This window comes from Hyperolius riggenbachi, chromosome 5, assembly GCF_040937935.1.
Source record: "Hyperolius riggenbachi isolate aHypRig1 chromosome 5, aHypRig1.pri, whole genome shotgun sequence".
In the NCBI taxonomy this organism is placed as follows: Eukaryota; Metazoa; Chordata; class Amphibia; order Anura; family Hyperoliidae; genus Hyperolius; species Hyperolius riggenbachi.
Window position 1 is genome coordinate 249,947,387 of NC_090650.1, and position 22,987 is coordinate 249,970,373.

Below are 22,987 nucleotides of genomic sequence, written 5' to 3' on the forward strand. Positions count from 1 at the left end.
CTGCATGCGATTCTCTATCCATTTCCACTCTGGGTTTTTTTTTTTTGCGCATTTTCGTTACTGTCAATAGAAACAAAAAAAAGTAGCGATTACGCATGTGAATTTGCATTTAAAAATGCATGTAAATGAATTTGCATGCACATGCATTTTTGCACTCAGAAAATAGCATGGAATTTGCATGCTTCTAGTGGATACGGCCCTAAAAGTGTTCCACATAGGCATTAAAATACTTTACCTTCCTTCCTGAACTAAAGAGTGGGATTTGACATTTGTCTAGCACTTTGCATTAAAGATCACAAATACTGTATTAGCGGTGTTTATTTTTATATTTTTCTTTAACAAGTCTAAGGCTGACTTTACCACCAGATTTTTAATTCACTTTACAACATTTTGTTGCAGACACCGCAGCAGGCAATGGGGTCCTAACAAAAGCTACTGTCCCAATATATGCAACTGGAGTCCTAACGTGTTACAATCAGGTATGCCAGCCATGTGACCTGCCAAACATAACTACAGAAATTCACTCATTAGAATAACTGTCTTCATAAAGCAGCACTCAGCCCACCCCCTTGCGTAATCCTTGTGTAATTATTTCTGGCTTTCTGTATTTTCATTTGTAGGAAGAAGACCGTAAGCTGCTAGTTGGATTCCTTGAAGATGTGATGACTATGCTCTCATTATCACACGCACCACTTGATAGTTTGAAGGCATCTTTTGTGGAATTGGGGTAAGCAGTGACAGTAGAATTGATAAGTTTGTAGGTGGTAGCAAAGTTATATCACATACAAAGTGTTGTCAGCTGTGCCTATTTGTGTTGCTATCAGTACTATGAGACACCTGGGCCCCTATTCAGTTAACTTTCTCTCCTGAGTTTTCACCTAGGTGATATTTTCGCACCTTGTCAATAAAATGCCTTTTAAAGGGAACCCGAGGTGAGAGAGATATTGGAGGCTGCCATATTGATTTATTTTTAAACAATACCGGTTGCCTGGCAGTCCTCCTGATATTGTGTATCTAATACTTTTAGCCATAGACCCTGAACAAGCATGCAGCAGATCAGGTACCCTGACTCAGCTGACAAAGGTTATACTGAAAGGCCAATCGGGCTGCATTAGTTAATTCTGAGAGGAAAGTAAAGAAGCGAAAATGGATAACCCAGCATGCCCTGCAACTTCCTTTGTGTGGCAATGTACCAAATAAGAGTCAGCTAAGCTGAGGAATGATCATTTATCTACAAGAAAAGTAATAGTGATTTTTAACTTTTGGATTGCCTGGTTAGCATCCTTATTACTTGTTTACCAGATAAACTTAAAAAATCGATTTTTTTATTTTATGCCAGTTACACTTTAAGGGCGTCTTCCATGGTTTCCCCCTACCATTACAGTACTGTAGTGTTTGTTTGTTTTTTTCCAGTACTGAACATAGTAAGTGTAGAAGACTAATAAGATGACAGAAGTCCATCTATATAGTGGCTTCAATTCATCAAAGGCTGTTGATTAAAAAAAAAAAGTTGGCAAAATACCGCATTCATTATTTTAGATTTTTTTTTTTTTTTTTTTTGCGAATTCATCAACATTTTCACAGGTACCGTAGAATGTTGGTAATTTACCGAAACCTATTTCTTCAATACACAAAAACCTGTTTGGTAACAGCAGAATAGTGTGGCGCTGTCTCTGTGTTGTTACACGCTGTTCCATGCAGTGACGGTATTATAATAGTAAGAGACATCCCTTTAGAATGTACGTATTTGTTATACTGCCTCTGCTCCCTCTGAATCTGTCCATTAGACTTCATTAACATTTTATTTTATTGCCACAGTTTAGATTATCTTCCAAGAAATATTAAATACACCATGCTCAGGTGATTTCCCCACTTGCTCCTCTGTATCTTCAAACCGGAACCTAAATGGTTAATGTCTGAAGGGCTGCAGGGGTAACCACTTTGTTCTTGCTCTCTCTCTGCTGCCTGGGGGTAGAAACGCTTTACCCTCCAGAGAAGGCATTGCAGCCTATCTGCATCCGATCAGCGAGACTTGCAGGAGACAGAGGCTGGTTCTGTTGGCTCTCTGCTCCCGTCAGTCATAAGTAATCCCTCTCTGCTACTGTGAGTCACGGCTCCTACACAGTCTCCATACTGTTTTCAACATACCAGAGCTGCTGGTAATCATCGAACATGTTACTGAGCTTTACGGCATGTTTTAAGCTTCATGAATTGACATTTACTGACATTTTTTGAGGCGTTTGCTGCAGAAGTCGGTAATTTACCTCACTGCTCGGTTATTTCTGCTTGCCATGCAGTAAAGCCTTGATGAATTGACATTTTACAAAATGCTCTGAAAAATCCGCTGTTTTCAGCATTACCGAATGCGGTAATGCTTGATGAATTGAAGCCACCGTATAGAAGTTTTGTTTTAATTTACATAATTCATTTTAATGAGTACTGGTATATTGAAATATAGATTTGGTACCTAAGAAATGTTGGTGAATATTTTTTCCCCTACTCCAGAACTAACCCAGCATATCATGAGCTGCTTCTGACTGTCCTTTGGTATGGTGTTGTTCACACATCAGCACTGGTCCGGTGTACTGCTGCAAGAATGTTTGAGGTTAGTGAAACCTATTTCTAATGATTTGGAATATCATTCTGTTATGTGTTAATGTTATTTTGTTATCTTTGCAGTGTGCTGTGCGATGGAGCAGAAAGTGTAATGTAGAGAACTCTTCCAGATTTGCATGCTTTTTCTATGGTGCCCTTTGATTTTGGTGCCTTGGATGACCATCTGATGCTATTTATTTAGTTTAGATTTTGTATATCTCATAGTCGCTTATGAATGTATTAGAATTGGTGTCCTTACTCTTTATCTCAGAATCCAATTGGTATTTTGTAACTGCCATCATTATTTGATAGGTAGAAGACAGGTAGAAGACCTATAATTGCTGAATAAGGTCTATTTCACATAGGCTGCCAAACTGTGCACACTGCCACCCATTGAGTGCCTTTCAGATACGGTTAGATGCAGCCGACTGGCAACATTTAAACAAAATAAGAGGTGCGGTGCAAAAAGACAGTCTTTATACTGTAGCAGCTTTGAAGTAACCCAGAGATGAAAAAAACAAGATTTGACACTTACCCGGGGCTTCCTCCAGCCCCATAAGGTCATCTGAGCCCCACACCGCCTTCCCGTGGTCTGCCGTTCAGCCGTGATCAGCCCCGGGAACAACTCAGTCACTTACAGTCTGGGTCTTCTGTGCATGCCCAACCCCCCCCTCCCCCTCTGCAGCAAATGCTTTTTTATTTTTTTTAAATAGGAGGTGATGGTCATCCGATGATTCCGATGCAGCTGCATATTAACTGAGAAATTGCTGGCTGCTACTTGGTTTAGAAATCGATTTTCAGCACAAAATGGCTGGGGAAAAAGTGAATTAGTAGTGATTTATCATTGCCTTTTATACAATAATACAATACAATAACATTTGTAAAGCGCTTTTCTCCCACAGAACTCAAAGTGCATAGTTCTGTCTCAGATCAATACAGGGTTGCAGGCTGGACTGTGTTACAGAGAAGATAGTCAGGTGGTCATAAATGACAGACTGAAGAGGTGGGTTTTCAGTTTAGACTTAAATGCTTCCAGGGATGGTGCTATCCTGATTGCGTGTGGCAGGGAGTTCCAAAGTCTAGGGGCAGCATGACAGAAGGCTCTGTCTCCAAAGATTTTGAGGTGGACTGTCGGGGTGACCAAGGTTTGGCTCGTTCACAGCCTTGCGGCGGCATTCTGTACTAGTTGCAGGCGGCGTAGGTCTTTCTTATGAAGGCCTGTGTAGAGAACATTGCAGGAGTCCAACCTTGATGTGATGAAGGCATGAACTAGGGTTGGAAGATCCTCTGAAGGAATGAGGTTTTTAATCCTTGCAATATTCCTTAGGTGAAAAAAAGGAATGTTTCACAACAGCTGAGATTTGATTCCTGAAGTTTAATTTCCCATCAATCGGTACTCCCAGACTGCGCACGCAGTTTGAGTTGTTCAGGTCTGAGCTCCCTATCCTTAGCTGTGTTGGTTGAGACTGGTTCTGCTTTGCTGTCAAGCCCTGACCTTCAATAACAAGAACCTCAGTTTTGTCAGCATTAAGTTTTAGCCAGTTCTTATTCATCCACTCCTGAAGCTCAGCCAAACATGCGTTTATCTGTGGAGTAGGGTTTGCGATGCCAGGTTTGAATGACAAATATAGCTGGGTGTCATTAGCATAGCAATGATATGTCAGGCCATGTTTTTGTATGATTTCTCCAAGTGGCAGCATGTATATGTTGAAAAGTAAAGGTGATAATATCGCGCCCTGGGGTACACCATATTTTAGTGGTACAGGGTTGGAGAGGGAGGACCCTAAGGCTACCCTTTGTGTTCTGCCAGCCAGGAAGGAGTTGAACCACTGGAGAACAATGCCATCTATGCCACAGTACTCTTGTAGCCTGTAAAGCAAGATTTCATGATCAACTGTGTCAAAAGCCACTGAGAGGTCGAGCAAAATCAGGATGGAACATTGACCCTTGTCTCTTGCAATGAGCAGATCATTGCAAATCTGGGTGAGGGCTGTTTCACAGCTGTGATATTTCCTGAAGCCAGATTGAAGAGGGTCAAGGATGCTGTTTCTGGCGAGCCTGGCTTCAAGTTGGAGGTAGACTGCCTTTTCAATAATTTTCCCCAGAAAGGGGAGGTTTGAGTCAGGTCTGTAGCTATTTAGAGCGTCTGGGTCTAATGCTAGGTACACACCATACAATTTTCTGTTAGATTTTCTCTTAGATTTACCTGCCAGATAGCTTTTTTCCATGTTGTAGGTAAATCTAACAGAAGAATCTAACAGAAAATTGTATGGTGTGTACCTAGCATAAGGATGGTTTCTTGAGTAGTCGCCTGACGATTGCTTCTTTCAGACAAGAGGGAAACAGCCCTTCTTGTAAGGAGCCGTTGACTATTTTGTGGTATGCCGGTGTAAATAGCTCAGGGCATTTCAACATGAACTTAGTGGGGCCAGGGTCCAGATCGCAGGTAGTCTGGCGAAGGTTTGAGAGGATATCCAAGATGTCTTTTTCAGTGATAACCTTGAAATCAGACCATGGTGGTAGGCTATGTTTGCATCTATTATATGGCTCTGCATGGGTTTCCAGGGCTGTGAATTGTATGGGAGATCGTATGGAGGAGACTTTGTCTGAGAAGAAGTGGGCAAATTTCTCGCACAGGTCCTCTGAAAGTCTGACGCTGGATTTCCAGCAAGATGGATTGCAGAGATTGTCTTCATTTATTATGTGACGTGGTCCAGATACCAAGGTTACTCATTGCTGGATGTTCCTTGCACAAATTTTCCAGCATATTGGAACATCTGTGCAACCAAAACAAGATCTTTCCCACAGTGGAGCATCACCTTAGTCAGAAAGATTTTATCGCTAGTGTAGCAGGCACACGTCCTAATGTTTCCCAGCATATAGATCTGTGCAGAAATGTACTTGTTTATTTATATATGGAGTAGGATCTTTCTTTACCAATTGCTGGAACCTTTATGGTCAATCGACTATCTCCTTTCTATGTAGGTATTTGAATGGTCTGTAAAGAGAATGACATTTTCTAAATTCCACTATATACACACACACGCACACGCACACACGCGCATACACACACACACGCGCATACACACACACACACACGCACGCGCGCGCGCGCGCGCGCATACACACACACACACATTTATCTTAGATATTTGCATCCTTATGCTTTCTAATGCCCATCAGGGTAATAAGCCTAATGGGAAAGGGGCTACTGCATAATGAGGGGGAGACAGAGGGACACTCTACATATTAGTGCCTAGTTATGTTTTTTTTTTTTTTGGGGGGGGGGGGGGCATGTTTGTTAGTTGATTGTGATAAATGCCTGCTTACTTATGATCTAACATTCTAGAGATGGTTGTTAGGAAGAACAATACATTGACAACTTATTGTATCTCATATAGGTATTAGAGCAGTGGATTGGGCCTTATTTTTTTCTTCTTCCAGCAGAGGTCCGGGACTTCATCCATAGTTTTTCTGGGTGGAGGCCATTTATTTTTAGTTAAATGCATGTACATTTGGTGCAACCATCGTGACCATGTCCACTTCTTGTCACTACACATACCACACAATCATTGTATCCTTTCACTGGTGCCCAGGAGTACCCCAGAGCATCCTAGCAACACTCCTGCTTTGCAGTAGTCCCATTCACTTCCTGTTCTGTAGGCAGTGTCTTATGGATGTTAGACAGGTTGCAGTTTCTGGTAATTAAGAAAAAATCATAACTGAATATTTTAAGTGTATAGAGGTACAGGAGCAGGGCTGATACAGAGTGCATAGGAATGGTGATAGGTGAGCTAAGAAAAAATGAAGGTATTGATGATAGATGTGCAGGTGCAGCAGAATGCAGAGGTGAAAAATGACTTTTAAAGAGTTGCTAAATAATGTAAATAATGTAGTGCTGAAATACATCTTCTAACAGCCCTCACTGCATTTTCTTTGTCAGCCTGCAGGCAGATGGTGATCAGGGAGAATGACTAATCTTCTTTTTGAAATGCTGGATGGGAGGGAGATGTGTAGTCTTTAAAGGAACCTGAAGTGAGAGAGATATGAAGGCTGACATTTATTTCTTTTTAAACAAGTTGTCTGGCCATTCCGCTGATCATCTACCTCTAATAATTTCATCCATGGACCCAGAACAAGCATGCAGATTAGATGCTCTGACTGAAGTCTTACTAGATCTGCCACATGCTTGTCTCAATGGTGTGATTCAGACACTTCTGTAGCCAAAGAGATCAGCAGGCCTGCCAGGCAACTGGTATAGTTCAAAAGGAAATAAAGTAACTCGCTCAGTGTCTCATTCCAGCGGTGATTTCCATGGCAACGGCGGCATCATGTGACTTGCCATCATTGCGTATTAGCGACACGACGCTATCGCAATGGAGATCGCTGCTATAGAGAGTAAGTGGGTGAGTTACACCCAATCATTCCTGGCCACAGAAGTCCAGAGGGAGGGAAGAAAAGAGGGAGACGCGGACTAATGCAGCGGGCCACATTCAAGTGGAATACAGCTAGATGTAAAAAGTTTGCCCACCCCTGTGCTAAGATGTCAAAACTCCATCCAGTGCACTACATGTGTGTAGGTACTTTGTAAGATATCATTGCGCAATTCAGTATGCTAGGAATATGATTTGTGGATAAAAGATCATTCTAAGTCAACAGTTACATAGTTGAGTAGGAGATGTGGCATAACGGATAGCATTCCCATCTTGCAATGCTGGGGTCTCCAATTCAGATTTCATCCAGGACACTCACTTTTTCCTAATTGTTATAAAAAGTGTCACCCAATTCATTATAAAGGACTTATTCAACCTATATTCCCTGGTGCAATTATGTTTTTTCATCCAGGACACCATTTGCATACAGTATTTGTGTGTTCTCCCTGCGTTTCTCGGGTTTCCTCTGGGCACTAGTTTCCTCCCATGTCCCCTAAAACCCATGCTGCCAAGTCCTCTTTGCACTCTGAATTGACATTAAAGTATTTTTTGGGACATTAGACTGACTATAGTAGGGTTCAGATTGCAAACTCCCCTGAAGACAGTTAAGTTGCCCACAAATTTATAGATTGACACTTGATGTAGCAAAAGTATACAGCCCTTTATAATCTGATCAAAGAGGGATCTATTCATCCCACACTCTGCCCATAGATGTTCAATAGATTTCAGCAAAAAAAATAAAAAAAAAAATTGAAGAATTGGGTTGCATCGCTTGATGCAGTGCATTGCTATGGGCCCTTAGCTCTACCACTGCTCCTGCCCTGCCCCCTTTTATTGAGCTCTTCCAGCTAGTTAGATTGATCATTTTGATTGATTCTTCACTTAAAATCAATCAAAACTAAGAAGAGCATAGATTACTATCAGTGATTGAATCTGCTGAGAATAGATGAGGAAAATCTGTACACGTAGGGACTCCTTTAGCGACATGACTAGGGACTCTGTAAACTGCTACAGAAAAGCGCTATGCAAATATCCAATTTTATTACACAGCTAAGAATTAGTTACCAGAAGGAACACCAAGGATTCTCTGTTTCTGCCTGTTTATAAAACACTTTAATGCAGCTGGAACATTAAAAATAGCAACTTGTAGAATGGTAACTAAGACACTAACATACAGTATGTAATGCTCTCATCCACTAGCAAGGTAACCTTTGTATTTCAGTGAGACTGCAGACTTTACAATGGGAGCAGAACGGACTTTCCAGAGTGCCTGTTCTGCAGGCCAGGCTAGCCTGGGACGGGCGTTGTACATTCTGTAAGAACTGTCAAAGCAGTAAAAGCAATACCTGCACACCTCTCTGACATGTTGCCAGATTTATTTCCTAAGCAGACTTATTTTTCTACACATACAAAAATCTTAAATGCAGTATCCTACAATTTGGGGCACTTGCCACTATAAGAATTAAGGCCTTAACCTCCTGAGCGGTCTGGACGAGCTCAGCTCGTCCATCACCGCCGGAGGCTGCCGCTCAGGCCCTGCTGGGCCGGTTTTTATCAAATAAAGTGCAGCACACGCAGCCGGCACTTTGCCAGCCACGTGTGCTGCCTGATCGCCGCCGCTCTGCGGCGATTCGCCGCGAGCAGCGGCGAAAGAGGGCCCCCCTAGCCGCCTGAGCCCTGCGCAGCCGGAACAAAAAGTTCCGGCCAGCGCTAAGGGCTGGATCGGAGGCGGCTGACGTCAGGACGTCGGCTGACGTCGATGACGTCACTCCGCTCGTCGCTATGGCGACAATATAAGCAAAACAAGGAAGGCCGCTCATTGCGGCCTTCCTTGTTTATTCTGGGCGCCGGAGGCGATCGGAAGATCGCCTCCGGAGCGCCCTCTAGTGGGCTTTCATGCAGCCAACTTTCAGTTGGCTGCATGAAATAGTTTTTTTTTTATTTAAAAAAAACCCTCCCGCAGCCACCCTGGCGATTTAATCAGAACGCCAGGGTGGTTAATCAACTAAATTATTTTTGTAAGTGAACAGATGATTGATAAGTCTGAGGAATATATATATATATATATGTATATATATATATATATATATATATATATATATACATACATACATACATACATACATACATACATACATACATACATACATACATACATACATACATACATACATACATACATACATACATACATACATACATACATACATACATACATAGAGAGAGAGAGATATGAATTGTTTGTAGACCTTTGAGACAGGATTGTCTCAAGTCACAAAGCTCGGGAGGTTACAGAACAGTTTTGCTGCTTTGAAAGTCCCATTGAGCACAGTGCCCTCCATCATCCATAAGTGGAAGAAGCTCAAAACTACCAGGACCTTCGTAGACCTGGTCAGCTTTCAAAAACTGAGTGATCGTGGGAGAAAGGGCCTTATGCTACGTACACACATGCGACAACGATCGTTCGTTAAGAACGACGAACGAACTTTTAATTGATGAAAGAACGACCTAAGTAAAGGTAGTTTTAAAATGTGTGTAACGATCTGATCGTTAGAACGAACGTTACATCACAGAAAGCAACTATTGCGCCTGCGCATAAAAATGAGAAGTTCCATGGAGAAATAGTGAAATGCGCATGTCAAGCCTAGTACGAACGATCGTTTCCAACGATGTACTACTTTTGAAAACGATCGTCGTTGGTTTAAATCCGCCGAGACAGAACTTTCTTTTGTAGCGATTTGGCTCGTTCGTCGTTTGCCTTAATAGTCGGTGGTTCGTTTTTTGTAACGATCGTCGTTGGTAAAGATCGGGGAACGATCGTTACAAACGACTATAGTCGCATGTGTGTACGCACCTTTAGGGTGATGACCAAGAACCAGATAGTCACTTTGTCAAAGCTCCAGATTTCCTCAGTGGAGAGAGGAGAACCTTCCATAAGGATAACCATCTCTGCAGCAATGCACCAATTATGCCTGTATGGTAGAGTGGCCAGACGGAAGCCACCCCTTAATAAAATGCACATAGCAACCTGCCTGGTGTTTGCCAAAATGCACCTGGAGGACTCTCAGACCATGAGAAACGATAGTCTCTGGTCTGATGAGACAAAGATTGAACTCTTTGGACTGAATGCCAGGTGTCACATTTGGAAGAAACCAGGCACTGCTCATCACCAGGCCAATACTAACCCAACCGTGAAGTGGATAAAAGGGAAAGATGATTGCAGCAATGTACAGAGACTTCCTGGATTAAAACCTGCTCCAGAGTGCTCTTGAACTCAGACTGGGGTGACAGTTCATCTTTCAGTAGCACAACAACCCTAAGCACACAACCAAGATATCAAATTAGTGGCTTCAGGACAACTCCGCATATGTCCTTGAGTGGCCCAGCCAGAACCTAGACTTGAATCCGATTGAACATCTCTGGGAAGATCCTAAAATGACTGTTCACCAATGCTTCCCATCCAACCTGATGTAACTTGGGGGGTGCCTGCAAAGAGGAATGGGCGAAAGTGGCCAAGGATAGGTGTGTCAAGCTTGTGGCATCATATTTAAAAATACTTGAGGCTGTAATTGCTGCCAAAGCTGCATCGACAAGAGTATTGAGCAAAGGTTTTGAATACTTATGGACATGAGGTTTTGGCAAATTTTATTTAAAAAAAAAAAGAGAAATCACAAGTATACTTTTCTCACGTTACCATTATGGATTGTTTTATGTAGAATTCTGAGGAAAGAAATGCATTTAAACAATTTTAAAATAAGGCTGTAACCTAACAAAATGTGGAAAAAGTAGCATAATTTAAAGGACACTTGTTAGTTTACTTTAAAAAAAATAAAATAATAATAATTAGATACTTACCTCGGGAGAGGGGAAGCCTCTGAATCCTAATGAGGCATCCCCCATCCTTCTCTGCAGCCCTGATCCCAGCACTGGCATCCCCGGAGAAACAGGCACCGTAATATTTACTTCGGGAGCCTCACACAGGTGCAGTATCGGCTTCCAGCTTGGGTTTTTGCAGAAATAGCCGGGGCCAGTCAGGTTTGCTCTTCTGCGCCAGTACAGAAGGCTCGCCCCAGCGCACTACAGCGGATCCGGTTAAATGACTTCCAAAATAGTGTATCTAGCACTATAGGACAGTTGTAAAGGTGGCCATACATTAGAAGATTATGGGCAGATTCGACCAAGAGACAAATTTATCTATAATCAAATCTGATTAGAGATAAATTTGTCTCTTGGTCGAATCTGCCCATACACTCCAGGCCGATTCCTGTCCCATTTCAGCGTGAAATAATCAGGGAATCGGCTGAGCCCGCCGCGTCCACCCGGCCGCTGTCCCCAAAATGTATAAATGTATGTAGTGTGTGTATTTATGCATTACCTGTCCTGTAACAGCTTCCCCACGGTTTCTGTCCATCTCGGCGGGTAACAGCCGCATACACTCTAGCGGCGCATAGCGTCTGATGTCAGACTCTATGCGCCGCCGGCGTGTGTGCGGAGCCTGGCGAGATGGACGGAAACCGCGTGGAGGCTGACACCGGACAGGTAATGTATAAATGCACACATTACATACATTTATACATTGCAGCAGCGGGGGCTTCGTCGTCTCATCACTAGTTCGCAAATCAGCCGGCGCACCGCCGCACACTCAACTAACCAACTTCGGCCCAACATCTAGCAGCATGCGCGATCGACCATGCAGCCAATTTCTGTCCCGTAATTGGTCGCTTTGTCGGTCAGGCATGCACTTAGCAGCACCAATTTTCATCTAAGTAGATTATAATAATTGAATTGGATGGTCGATTGGTTGGTTGGTCGGCTAATGTATGGCCACCTTAAGACTGCGCTCTAAATGAAGCTGATTTAAGGACAATTAGTGGAAATCGCCACTGTACTGGCTTCATATGCTTTTGTGCTTAGATGGCACACTCTTTATAGTTGTTTTTCTACTCACGTGTTTGAGTGCAAAATGCTGTTTAACATATAACCTTCCAAATGTGGAGATGCAGGGGCGTAGCAATAGGGGTTGCAGAGGTAGCCACTGCATCTGGGCCCTTGGGCCAGAGGGGCCCCGAAGGGCCCTCCCTCAACTACAGTAATAGCTCTCCATTGGTCCTGTGCTCATAATAATTACTTCTATAGATACTTTGAATAGTGGTAATTATTAACAAACTGTTCCCCATCCCCTTCTTGCACCTCAGACACTAGCTTCCATTGGCAGGTTTTGGTGCGCCGTATCAATTGCTATGTATATAGTGCTTGGGAGGGCCCCATTGTAAAACTTGCATCGGGGCCTACAACTCCTTAGCTAAGCCACTGTGGAGATGTGTACCTTTACTGAAAGGTTTACCTGCATTTTGTTCATGTAAGTTTAAATAGTAGCTTTCCTTTAGAAGTAGAAAAATGCAAATTCTGTTCCTGCTTTTTCTGCCTGTATGAGCATTAGCTTGAAAGTTGTTGCTTCTAACATATTTGTTCCCCTTTCTCTTGCTTTGTTCTCCTTCCTTCCATGATATTGCACTCTCTCCCGCGCATCACATCATGGCTCTTCTTGTTCCGAACAATCAGCTTTTGGTGAAGGGGGTGAATGAGACTTTGGTGGCTCAGAGAGTTGTCCCTGCTCTCATCACTCTTTCCAGCGATCCTGAAATGTAAGTTTCTAAGCTGCTTTGTACAGCAAGCATCCTGATTGTTGGAAGTACCCATCACGCTACAATTTAATCACCTTATTGGTTCAAAATTGACTTCCAAGTTGAATTCCAGGCAACTATAAGGCTCCCTGCACACTGCAAAACAGTTTTGCGATCCTGATTCCATTTCCGATTCCGATTTGAAATTCCGATTTTCCCTGAATGCAATAAACAGAAAAACGGAGGAAAAAACGCAGCCTGCAGTAACGATTAAAAATCTGAATCGGATGTAAAAAATGATTAAGAATCGGTATCGCATGCAGTGTGCAGGGAGCCTAAAACATTTTATTTAATCCACTTATATAAGCACTTAAAATCAGTAAGTATGTCTTGTACAGCTCATCTATATGAAGCAACTTCGTTAGAGGGAGGGGGTCCTATGCTGTTCACTAAAGGAACATACACACATGTGATAACAGTTGGCTGAAATGACAGATATCGACCATTTCATCTAATGATCAACCCCTGCTCAGTCATCAGGCATAATTAAGGATCTGGGCTGTTGGATCCTTAACGCTGCCCAAGCAGAACCGGATCATAATGTTATTTCTTACAAATCCCCCCCCCCCCACCCCCACCCCCACCCCCAACAGATGTAAGCCACTCAGTCTTGTGCCGATCAATGTCCCTCCACGCCCCCCCCCCCCTTCTCCCCCCATAGCAACAGAATACACGCTAGCCTCAAGGCTAGGGATGTGTCTCTATAGCTTTGTTCCTTGTATTGTTGCCTGTGGGATCATTTTCCGTTCACCTATGGGCAACAATTATCAGATGTGTGTAGGTAGCACAGCATATCCTGACCTGTCTGCATTTGATGACGTGCAATGGAGGAAAGTCAAGTTGCTGACTGTGCTGCCTGGTGCCATCTGAATCACTGAATTGGCTGGGCAGAATTACTAATGTCTTTGCAAGGTAGTAATTTCACAATTTTAACTGTTTGCCTGGAGGTCTGACTTAATTCAGAAATGCAATTACTGATAACCAGGCAGCTTTTCTTTAAAGTGCCAGAGTATTGAATTATTGGTATGGTTTTACTTACACAAAGTGATGGAGTATTTCTTTCATCCAGAATGCCGCTTATTTTTGACTAACCCTTTTAATAAAATGTAGCATACTTCTTGCCATTCTGTGTATGTTGGGCTGCATTATTTAAATCAAGGAAGGCCCAAGTTACAGTATCTGCCCATCCACAGTCACCGCTAACTTCAGTCTTGTGATCCATTTACCAAACCCTTTTTTGTATTGCATGTTGACTGGTTACAGCTGATTCTCCGAGGCATGCGGGAATCCTTAGTTGACAAGCGAGTTGCTCCGGCCCTTGTTACCTTGTCCAGTGACCCAGAACTGTGAGTTCTATGACTGACTCATATTAATTCTCCTCTCTTCAGACTTTCCCTGACCCATTTTAAATCTAAAAATTAGTCCGCTTTTTAAAAATAAAGGTCTTCACCCTCTTCCCCAAGTTCTGTATTATCTCATATATTTAAATCTCAAAATAAATTCAGATTTTTCTTTCTCCAAGTTCTGTAAGAATTGCTACTATCCCGGCTTTTGGTACCATCATGGAGACTGTTACGCAGAGAGAGGTAGGTCTTCTGTATGTTAACAAACCTTGAACTCTTAAGATTGTCAAATATCACGTCAATTTGTTTTGGAGTTTTTAGTTCATAGGTGTTTTTGTTTTGTTTTTTCCATAAGCTATAGTTGCTATTGCTTGTTTTTGTTTGTCTGCTCCATCTCCTTTTTTCAGGGCAGAGTAACATTATGATAAGGAGGTGAGTATAAACGATGCTCTTCTACCAGTTATTGGGAAAAGTTCAAAAATGATCTAGTCAACTGTGTAATCTAGCTCTAAGAAGGCCCAGGCAGGAGGAAAATACATTATACAAATGTTACAGCCATAGTTCACCCTCATAGATTTGTCCGTGTTGGTAAAGGGGAACAAGTGACAATCCTATGCAATGTGCATGTTTGATACAGTAATTCCAGAAACATTGAAGATGTCAGTCATGTGATGCTTCAGAAAGCTGGCAGATGCCAAGAGAGGCGATTGTGATTGCCCAGGTGGTGATGTCTGCACAGTTGGCGGACGTCTGGTAGGCACGAAATCTTTTTCTTTTGAACCGCTATGTGATCCTTCTTTATGGTTTAGTTTTATATAGATGCAGTCATTGTATTGGATGTGTAGACTTCTGACATCACACCTTTATGTATTTGTTCATCGCTATATAACTATGGAGCTTCCTTACTAATGGGAAATTAGAACCTGGATGTCCATTTAAAGCAACCAAGTTTTGGACTGTCGGTAGATCTGTGGTCTTTGGAGAATGGTTTTAAAACTTGCAAATCTAATTTTGCAAAAGCTGGCCATTCACTGCTAGATTTGTAGTAGATCAAGTTAATGATTACCATCTCACTGCCACTTTATTAATATCCTCATCAACTGCTTGATCCAGTAGAGTATTGTACTGTTAGTCATCAGTAAAAGCAAGTTTTGTATCAGGATGATTCTTGGAAGAGAGAGTAAGAGTTCAGCTGACAAGCCTTCTTCAGACTCAATTCCTATATGCTCCACAAAACAATCCTAAATCGACTAAAAAGGCCTAAGCTTCTAATAAACCTTTATTAGATTCGAGTTTTTTTATCAAAACTGTTTATTTTTTTAAAAATGTAATACTGCACGGTTATGTACAGTATACAGTAGCTTGCAAAAGTATTCGGCCCCCTTGAATTTTTCCACATTTTGTCACATTACTGCCACAAACATGAATCAGTTTTATTGGAATTCCATGTGCAAGACCAATACAAAGTGGTGTACACGTGAGAAGTGGAACGAAAATCATACATGATTCCAAACATTTAAAAAAAACAAAAAAAAAACCTGCAAAGTGGGATGTGCGTAATTATTCAGCCCCCTGAGTCAATACTTTGTAGAACCACCTTTTGCAGCAATTACAGCTTCCAGTCTTTTAGGGTATGTCTCTACCAGCTTTGCACATCTAGAGACTGTAATCCTTACCCATTCTTCTTTGCAAAACAGCTCCAGCTCAGTCAGATTAGATGGACAGCGCATGTGAACAGCAGTTTTCAGATCTTGCCACAGATTCTTGATTGGATTTAGATCTGGACTTTGACTGGGCCATTCTAACACATGGATATGTTTTGTTTTAAACCATTCCATTGTTGCCCTGGCTTTATGTTTAGGGTCGTTGTCCTGCTGGAAGGTGAACCTCCCCCCTAGTCTCAAGTCTTTTGCAGACTCGAAGAGGTTTTCTTCCAAGATTGCCCTGTATTTGGCTCCATCCATCTTCCCATCAACTCTGACCAGCTTCCCTGTCCCTGCTGAAGAGATGCACTCCCAGAGCAGATGCTGCCACCACCATATTTAACAGTGAGGATGGTGTGTTCAGAGTGATGTGCAGTGTTAGTTTTCCGCCACACATAGCGTTTTGGCCAAAAAGTTCCATTGTGGTCTCATCTGACCAAGAGCACCTTCTTCCACATGTTTGCTGTGTTCCCCACATGACTTGTGGCAAACTGCAAATGGGACTTCTTATGCTTTTCTGTTAACAATGGCTTTCTTCTTGCCACTCTTCCATAAAGGCCAACTTTGTGCAGTGCACGACTCATAGTTGTCCTATGGACAGATTCCCCCACCTGAGCTGTAGATCTCTGCAGCTCATCCAGAGTCACCATGTACTTCTTGACTGCATTTTTGATCAGCGCTCTCCTTGTTCGGCCTGTGAGTTTAGGTGGACGGCCTTGTCTTGGTAGGTTTACAGTTGTGCCATACTCCTTTTATTTCTGAATGATCGCTTGAACAGTGCTCCGTGGGATGTCCAAGGCTTTGGAAATCTTTTTGTAGCCTAAGCCTGATTTAAATTCCTCAATAACTTTATCCCTGACCTGTCTGGTGTGTTCTTTGGACTTCATGGTGGTGTTGCTTCCAATATTCTCTTAGCTGTATTCGTACTGACATTAGATTACACGCAGGTGCATTCTATTTAGTCATTAGCACTCATCAGGCAATGTCTTTGGGCAACTGACTGCACTCAGACCAAAGGAGGCTGAATAATTACGCACACCCCACTTTGCAGTTATTGATTTGTAAAAAATGTTTGGAATCGTGTATGATTTTTGTTCCACTTCTCACGTTTACACCACTTTGTATTGGTCTTTCATGTGGAATTCCAATAAAATTGATTCATGTTTGTGGCAGTAATGTGACAAAATGTGGAAAACTTCAAGGGGGTCCAATACTTTTGCAAGCCCCTTTATTTTTCCCCACTCGCAGAAACTTAATTTTTCCTGCTTGAATTGGGTTAAAGCTTTGTTCACAATATGTGCGTTGTGAAAAATGCATTCTCCAATTGCAGGGATTGCATTGCACATTGTACTTATTTGTTATGAAGAATTGTTGTTATCCAGAAATACATTGCATAAAAAGCGTTGGGTTCCGATCACTTATGATTGCATGGAGCATTTTCAGAAGACATGGGACCTATTGCTGGTTTATGCCGATGCCCAGGGCTTAAGTTATTTGGTATACTTATCCTAGGATATTTCCAATATTGTCACTCTACCGGGTCTTACTGGGGCCCATATACAGTTCTGCCCATAATTATTCATACTCCTGGCAAATTTTGACTTAAAGTTACTTTTATTCAACCAGCAAGTAATTTTTTGACGTGAAATTTCATAGGTGTCTCCCAAAAGATAAGACGATGAGCAGTTGGCATTATTATGGTGAAAAAAACATCTCATCTTTTATTTACATTTGAGCAAAAAGTATCCAGTCCAAAATTATTCATACCCTTCACAAACTGTTGCAGTCTGTGGAAAAATCCAAAGTTCTATACCATTCCAAATAGTCCAAGCTGTTCTAAAGCATTCTAATTACCCTGATTAATTGGGAACAGCTGTTTTAATCAACTAAACAGGTGAAAAACAGCAGCTTTCTGCAGTTGATTTGTGGACAGTCATGGCTTAATGCACTGCCTCTGTCTATACTTGAGACCCTTATGTGCTTTCTGTCGATTATCTCTCTTACTATCTCCCCTGCGTGGGGTGTATTATGTGTCATATTTGGAGTTCTCTAATTAAACTTTTTGAAACTAAGCTAAAAAACGTTAGGTTGCACACATGTGAACATTCCCAGACAATTGTATGAGCAGTGAGTTCAAATGCAGTAACGCACATCGTGTGAACTTACCCTTAGGCAGGGTTCACGCTTATTAAAATTTGCATGCATTTTGCAAAGGTGCAAAAACACAATCACTGCACATCCAATGAAAATTAATGGAAAATTGCACTTCTAAAATAGTGTTTAGTTTTTTTTTAGCATGCGTGACTATAAAACCTTACTACTTGCAGCACTAATTCACACATCGCAAGCAAATTACCATTGACTTTCATCAGAGACGGGTCACAATTACGGTTGCAAAAAAATGACAGCGTTTTCCTACGTCGGAATCTTCATTCTTGGCAGACAGCTAGCTGAGAGCAGCTTGTCAGAAATAGGAAATCACACAAATTGTGATATAAAATGCAGCTGTGCTGGCTTTTTTTCCTGCTGAAGAAAATCGCACATTGCTCTCAGTGCACAGCAACTGTGCATTAGGAAGCAGTATGTGCATTTTCACTTTAAGGAAAAAGCACACAATTTTAAGCAAATGTGACTCCCTGCCTTAGCCGTTTAGATTATTCTGTTTGAGTGCTCCCCTGGGTGGGTTGCACCTTCTGATGTCCTACTCCTGTACAACTGTTCAATTTTGTTATTGTTTTTGTTCATGGAAAAACTTTAATAAAAATATTGAAACCAGAAAATTCACATACAAAAAAAATTGCAAAAATGTTGTTTTCCGCAATTAACCCTGCTTTAGGCCTCGTTCACACTTGCAAATGCAGATGGCCGTGTGATCAGAATGCAACAAATGCGATCACACACCATCTGCGCTGACGTACGTTGCGCTGCTCATCCCATTCACCACAGTGAATGAGTCAACATTGCATTTTGCCAAAAAATAAATGCAGCAGTGAGATTAGTACTAGAGTACAGTTGCACAGTGCATGTAGTCTGAAGTCATACAGTGCAGTCTATGCACTTCTGATGTTCTTGCGTGTCGCACACAATACGCAGTGCTGAAATGTGCACAGCAGCGCTTACAGTGTGAACAAGGCCTAAAAAAATATTGATCCCTGCCATGTGAATTTAATTATTCATTTTAATTCTCTTGTGTCTGCATTTTAAATGTGCTGTTCAGCTGGTGTTAACAGTATTGGACATAAAATGGTTTCTAAAAATGGTGTAATTTCAATAGATGAACAGAGGCAGAATAATGTGAGCATATTGTGCAACTGACCCTGCAATGTGCCTTGCTTCCTAGCTTCTAGAGAGAGTTAAAATGCAGCTGGCATCATTCCTTGAGGACCCACAGTACCAGGATCAGCACTCTCTTCAGATAGAAATTATAAGGACCTTTGGAAGAGTCGGACCTAATGCTGAGCCAAGATTCAGAGATGAATGTAAGACATTACAGTAAATCACAGGTTACTACTACAAGATGTAATAAACCATGCAGTTCCATGATCTGGATGCCAGTAATTTACTATAGATTTTGCGCTCCAAGTCCTTTGTCATACAAGTGTTGTAAGGTGTGGTTCATAAGCTCCTGAAGGAATACTGTTTTTTTTTTTTTTTCTTTTTTTTTTTTTTTTTTTTTTTTTTTCTTTTTTTCAAACTCAGCCGTTATGTGACCCAGATATGACCATGTGACAGCTGTGAAGCCATCATACGTGGGTCTCAGGTCTGCATCATAGTTTGATTTTCTTTCCTCTCCTCCCCCCCTCCCTCACTCCATCATCACTACAATATATCAAATATTCCACCAGTGGCTCAGGTCAAACTAATTATAGTAAGAGAGAGAAAAAAGAAAGTAAGAAAAAAAAAAAAAAAAACACAAGCACCAGCAAAAAACAAACTCCACCTACCCATCTTAACTTTAAGTGGTTAATATCCCTTTCCGACCACCCACTTATTTTATGGACATGCCCTCCATGCATGAGCCATCAGGGCCGGACCAAGCCAATGGAGGGGACAGGCCTCATGCACAAACAGGTCACATATCTAAGCTGAGAAGCAAAGCAATTACTCTTATTTCACCTTTCATACACATTCATATAAGTGCCTTCTATACTTCAACATATATCTATGCATCTGCACATTCATCCATCCATTTATCCTTACAATTTCAGTTGGTAATATAGTGGTTATTTGGTTCTTTTCTCCTCATCCCCTCCACTTCAAATACTCAACTACTTATTATATGTTACTTATTTTTTCCCATGCAATTTTCCATTCCTCCATTTGTTTGTTGGTGCCAGCATCTTCTACACTGCCCTCGCCACCTTGCAAAAAATCTGACATCATCCATATCCACTCTTCCATACTGGGAGCTTCGGGGTTCTTCCAGGATTTTGCTATAAGTTTCCTGGCCACAATTGCTGCAGGGATTACTAGTTTATTTGCATGTCTAAAGCGGTCAGGTTCCATGCAACTCAACAGAGCGGTACTGGGATGAAGAGGGGAAGGAAGTTTAATGAAATCTCCTATCTCTCTCCAAAAGTTCTGTATAACCGGGCACGACCACCACATATGCATATGTGAACCAAACGCAGTAAGACATCTCCAACAGTTCCCATTTCCGCCTTTAAATTTAGCCATCTTAGAGGGTGTGAAGTACCATCTCGTCATGAGTTTATAATTAACAAGTTGAAATGAGGTATAGCTGGGGGTCCAAATTTCCTGGAATACTGCTCCCCAGTCCAAGTTTTGGATATGATTTAGGTCTTGTTCCCAGCTTCTACAGAACTTAGGTAGAGGATCAGTTTGACAACTGTCAAGAAAAAAATATAAATTTGCTGTCATTCCCTTCCCCACCCTCGAATGAAGAAAACACTTTTCATAAATATTTATGGTTTTACTTATATTATCCTTATGTTTGGAAAGGTAGCTCCTGACCTGGAAGCTCCACAGCCCATTATCCATTCTGACCATGTTATAAATCTCCCTCAATGTGGAATCTCTGTGGCCAACTAAGTCTAGGATTCTAACATACTGTTTTATATTGTTCAAGAACAAATGTTTTCTAAATACAATGGCATTTTTGCAAAATAAAAAATGTGCAATCCAGCTTCCTTCTCACGCCCTTCCTCCTAGTCAGTCTGCAGGCATACTACCTGGATAACTGTGTTAGCGCAGAGGTGTGGCTTCAGCTCATAGGTCTATCACTCCCCTTCTGCATGTCCACATGACTCAACTGGAAGTGGTTCAGGCTTACTGGCTATGAATAGGCAGCTATAGGTCTGTTAGGAGAAGATAAGTTAGTGCAGCTGATATTTTCTGTTTTATTTAGTATATTGGGGTATTTGTTGTTTTTTTTTAACCAAACTTTTTATTTATACTCAATTTAAAATAATGTTCTGTTAAGTACACATAAGTGTGTGAAGTTGGAAGTAGTAAAGTAGAGGAGGAGGCAGTCTCTGTGGGAGAGGCTGCTTGGATTACCTTGGATGCTTTTCTGACTGCAAGGAGAACAGACTTGACTATCAGAAAATAATTCCTACAGCAGTTGTAGTCTGTGCTGCAGGAAGTGCGTTTGAGGGACTCCTGGCCAGGTACTTTTAAAGTCAACAATAAGACATCATCTGATCAAGTAGCATACTATAGACTTATAAAAAGCAGCTCTGTCACAGAGTGCCGACACAGGTCTAGAAGATCATGGCCCATATGCAGGGCCGGTTTAAGGCGCTCCGGGGCCCTGGGGCAAACTGAAGCGTGGACCCCCTGCCTGAACACCCCCGTTCCCCCTTTTTTCACCTACAACATAATACGAGTTTTTGCCTATGACATAGTTTTTCAATTTCGATATTTTTTTTCCAGCACTTTGAAATAAAAAAAAAAAAAAAGTAGGTTAAAAAGAACTATAAAAATTATTGCAAGCATTTTCTTTCTTTCTGATGGTTTAAAAGGCATTTTATTGACAAGTTAGAAAATATCCCGTAGGAAATAACTCAGTAGAAAAAGGTAATTGCATATGGGCCCATGTGTGCTAGGAGTTAGTTTGACCTTAATCACGAATATTAAAGCTAGTTCACCATAGGCTCACTTAAAGAGACTCTGAAGCGAGAAAAAAATCTCGCTTCAGAGCTCATAGTTAGCAGGGGCATGTGTGTCCCTGCTAAACCGCCGCTATCCCACGGCTAAACGAGGGTCCCTGACCCCCCGAAATCCCCTCCGAGCAGCGGGGGATCTCTTCCGGATTGAGGCAGGGCTAACCGCCGCAACCCTGCCCCATGCGCGTCTGTCAGCGCGTATCTCCGCCTCTCCCCCGCCCCTCTGTCTTCCTTCACTGAGAGGGGCGGGGGAGAGGCGGCGATGCGCCGCTGATAGACGCGACTGGAGGCAGGGCTGCAGCCATTAGCCCTGCCTCTAGGAGCAGCAAAATCTACGACCAATTTGGTTGTTGATTTTGCAGGGGAGGGGGGGGGGTTTGGGGGTGAAGGGACCCCCTTTTAGCCGCGGGATAGCGGCGTTTTAGCAGGGGCACACGTGCCCCTGCTAACTATGAGCTCTGAAGCGAGAATTATTCTCGCTTCAGTGTCTCTTTAAATCCAGAAATGAAGGGCATGGGACTTATATAATTTTACTATGTTGTTTTTTGCACCTGTCCTTGTAAATAATTCTACAAAAATATTCATTTGGAATCTTTTGTCATTTGCTCTATGTTCCTCGAAAAACATTATGCGCTGAAATGCAAGGAGTTTTATTATGCCAGTACAATCTATATTCTGTTTTATTGGCTGTATTAAATGAGTTTATAGCTAAATATTAATATTTGTATCATTTTTTTCCCAGTTGTTCTTCCTAATTTGCACAGGTTAGCTTTGATCAACAACCAACAATCGGTGGATGCCAAGAGACTTGACATTGCTACATACTTGTTTGAAGCTTACAGTGCTCTTTCCTGCTGCTGTATCCTTTATTAAGAAATGCTATATGTATTGTACCATAGCCTGTGAGGCAATGCTGATTTTCAGTTGTTTCAGGTGTTTGGACAGTAATAGTAACTGCTTTGCTTAATGCAGTTTTGGTAGCAATGTTTTCTTCAGTCAATTGACAAATGTATAACATCTAAGCCCTTGATTGAGAGGAGTATGGAGGCTGGCCTATTTATTTCATTAAAATAAATTGCAGCTGATTTTTTCTGACATGCT

The 22,987-nt window shown here is 41.8% G+C and overlaps 1 protein-coding gene across 2 annotated transcripts in view; it reads left to right on the forward strand.

The window, feature by feature from the left end:
- LOC137518642 (RAB11-binding protein RELCH homolog) overlaps positions 1 to 22,987 on the forward strand; it is a 102,442-nt gene that overhangs the window by 46,260 nt on the left and 33,195 nt on the right. Inside the window, exons 14-20 of one of the 2 annotated variants that reach the window (XM_068236757.1) lie at positions 400 to 479; positions 621 to 727; positions 2,506 to 2,605; positions 12,591 to 12,673; positions 14,235 to 14,298; positions 19,099 to 19,237; positions 22,629 to 22,745. In XM_068236757.1, coding sequence (XP_068092858.1) covers positions 400 to 479; positions 621 to 727; positions 2,506 to 2,605; positions 12,591 to 12,673; positions 14,235 to 14,298; positions 19,099 to 19,237; positions 22,629 to 22,745 — 690 coding nt within the window. Of the gene's footprint in view, positions 1 to 399; positions 480 to 620; positions 728 to 2,505; positions 2,606 to 12,590; positions 12,674 to 13,975; positions 14,059 to 14,234; positions 14,299 to 19,098; positions 19,238 to 22,628; positions 22,746 to 22,987 lie in introns of both variants that reach the window. The other variant, XM_068236759.1, reaches the window with a different exon arrangement.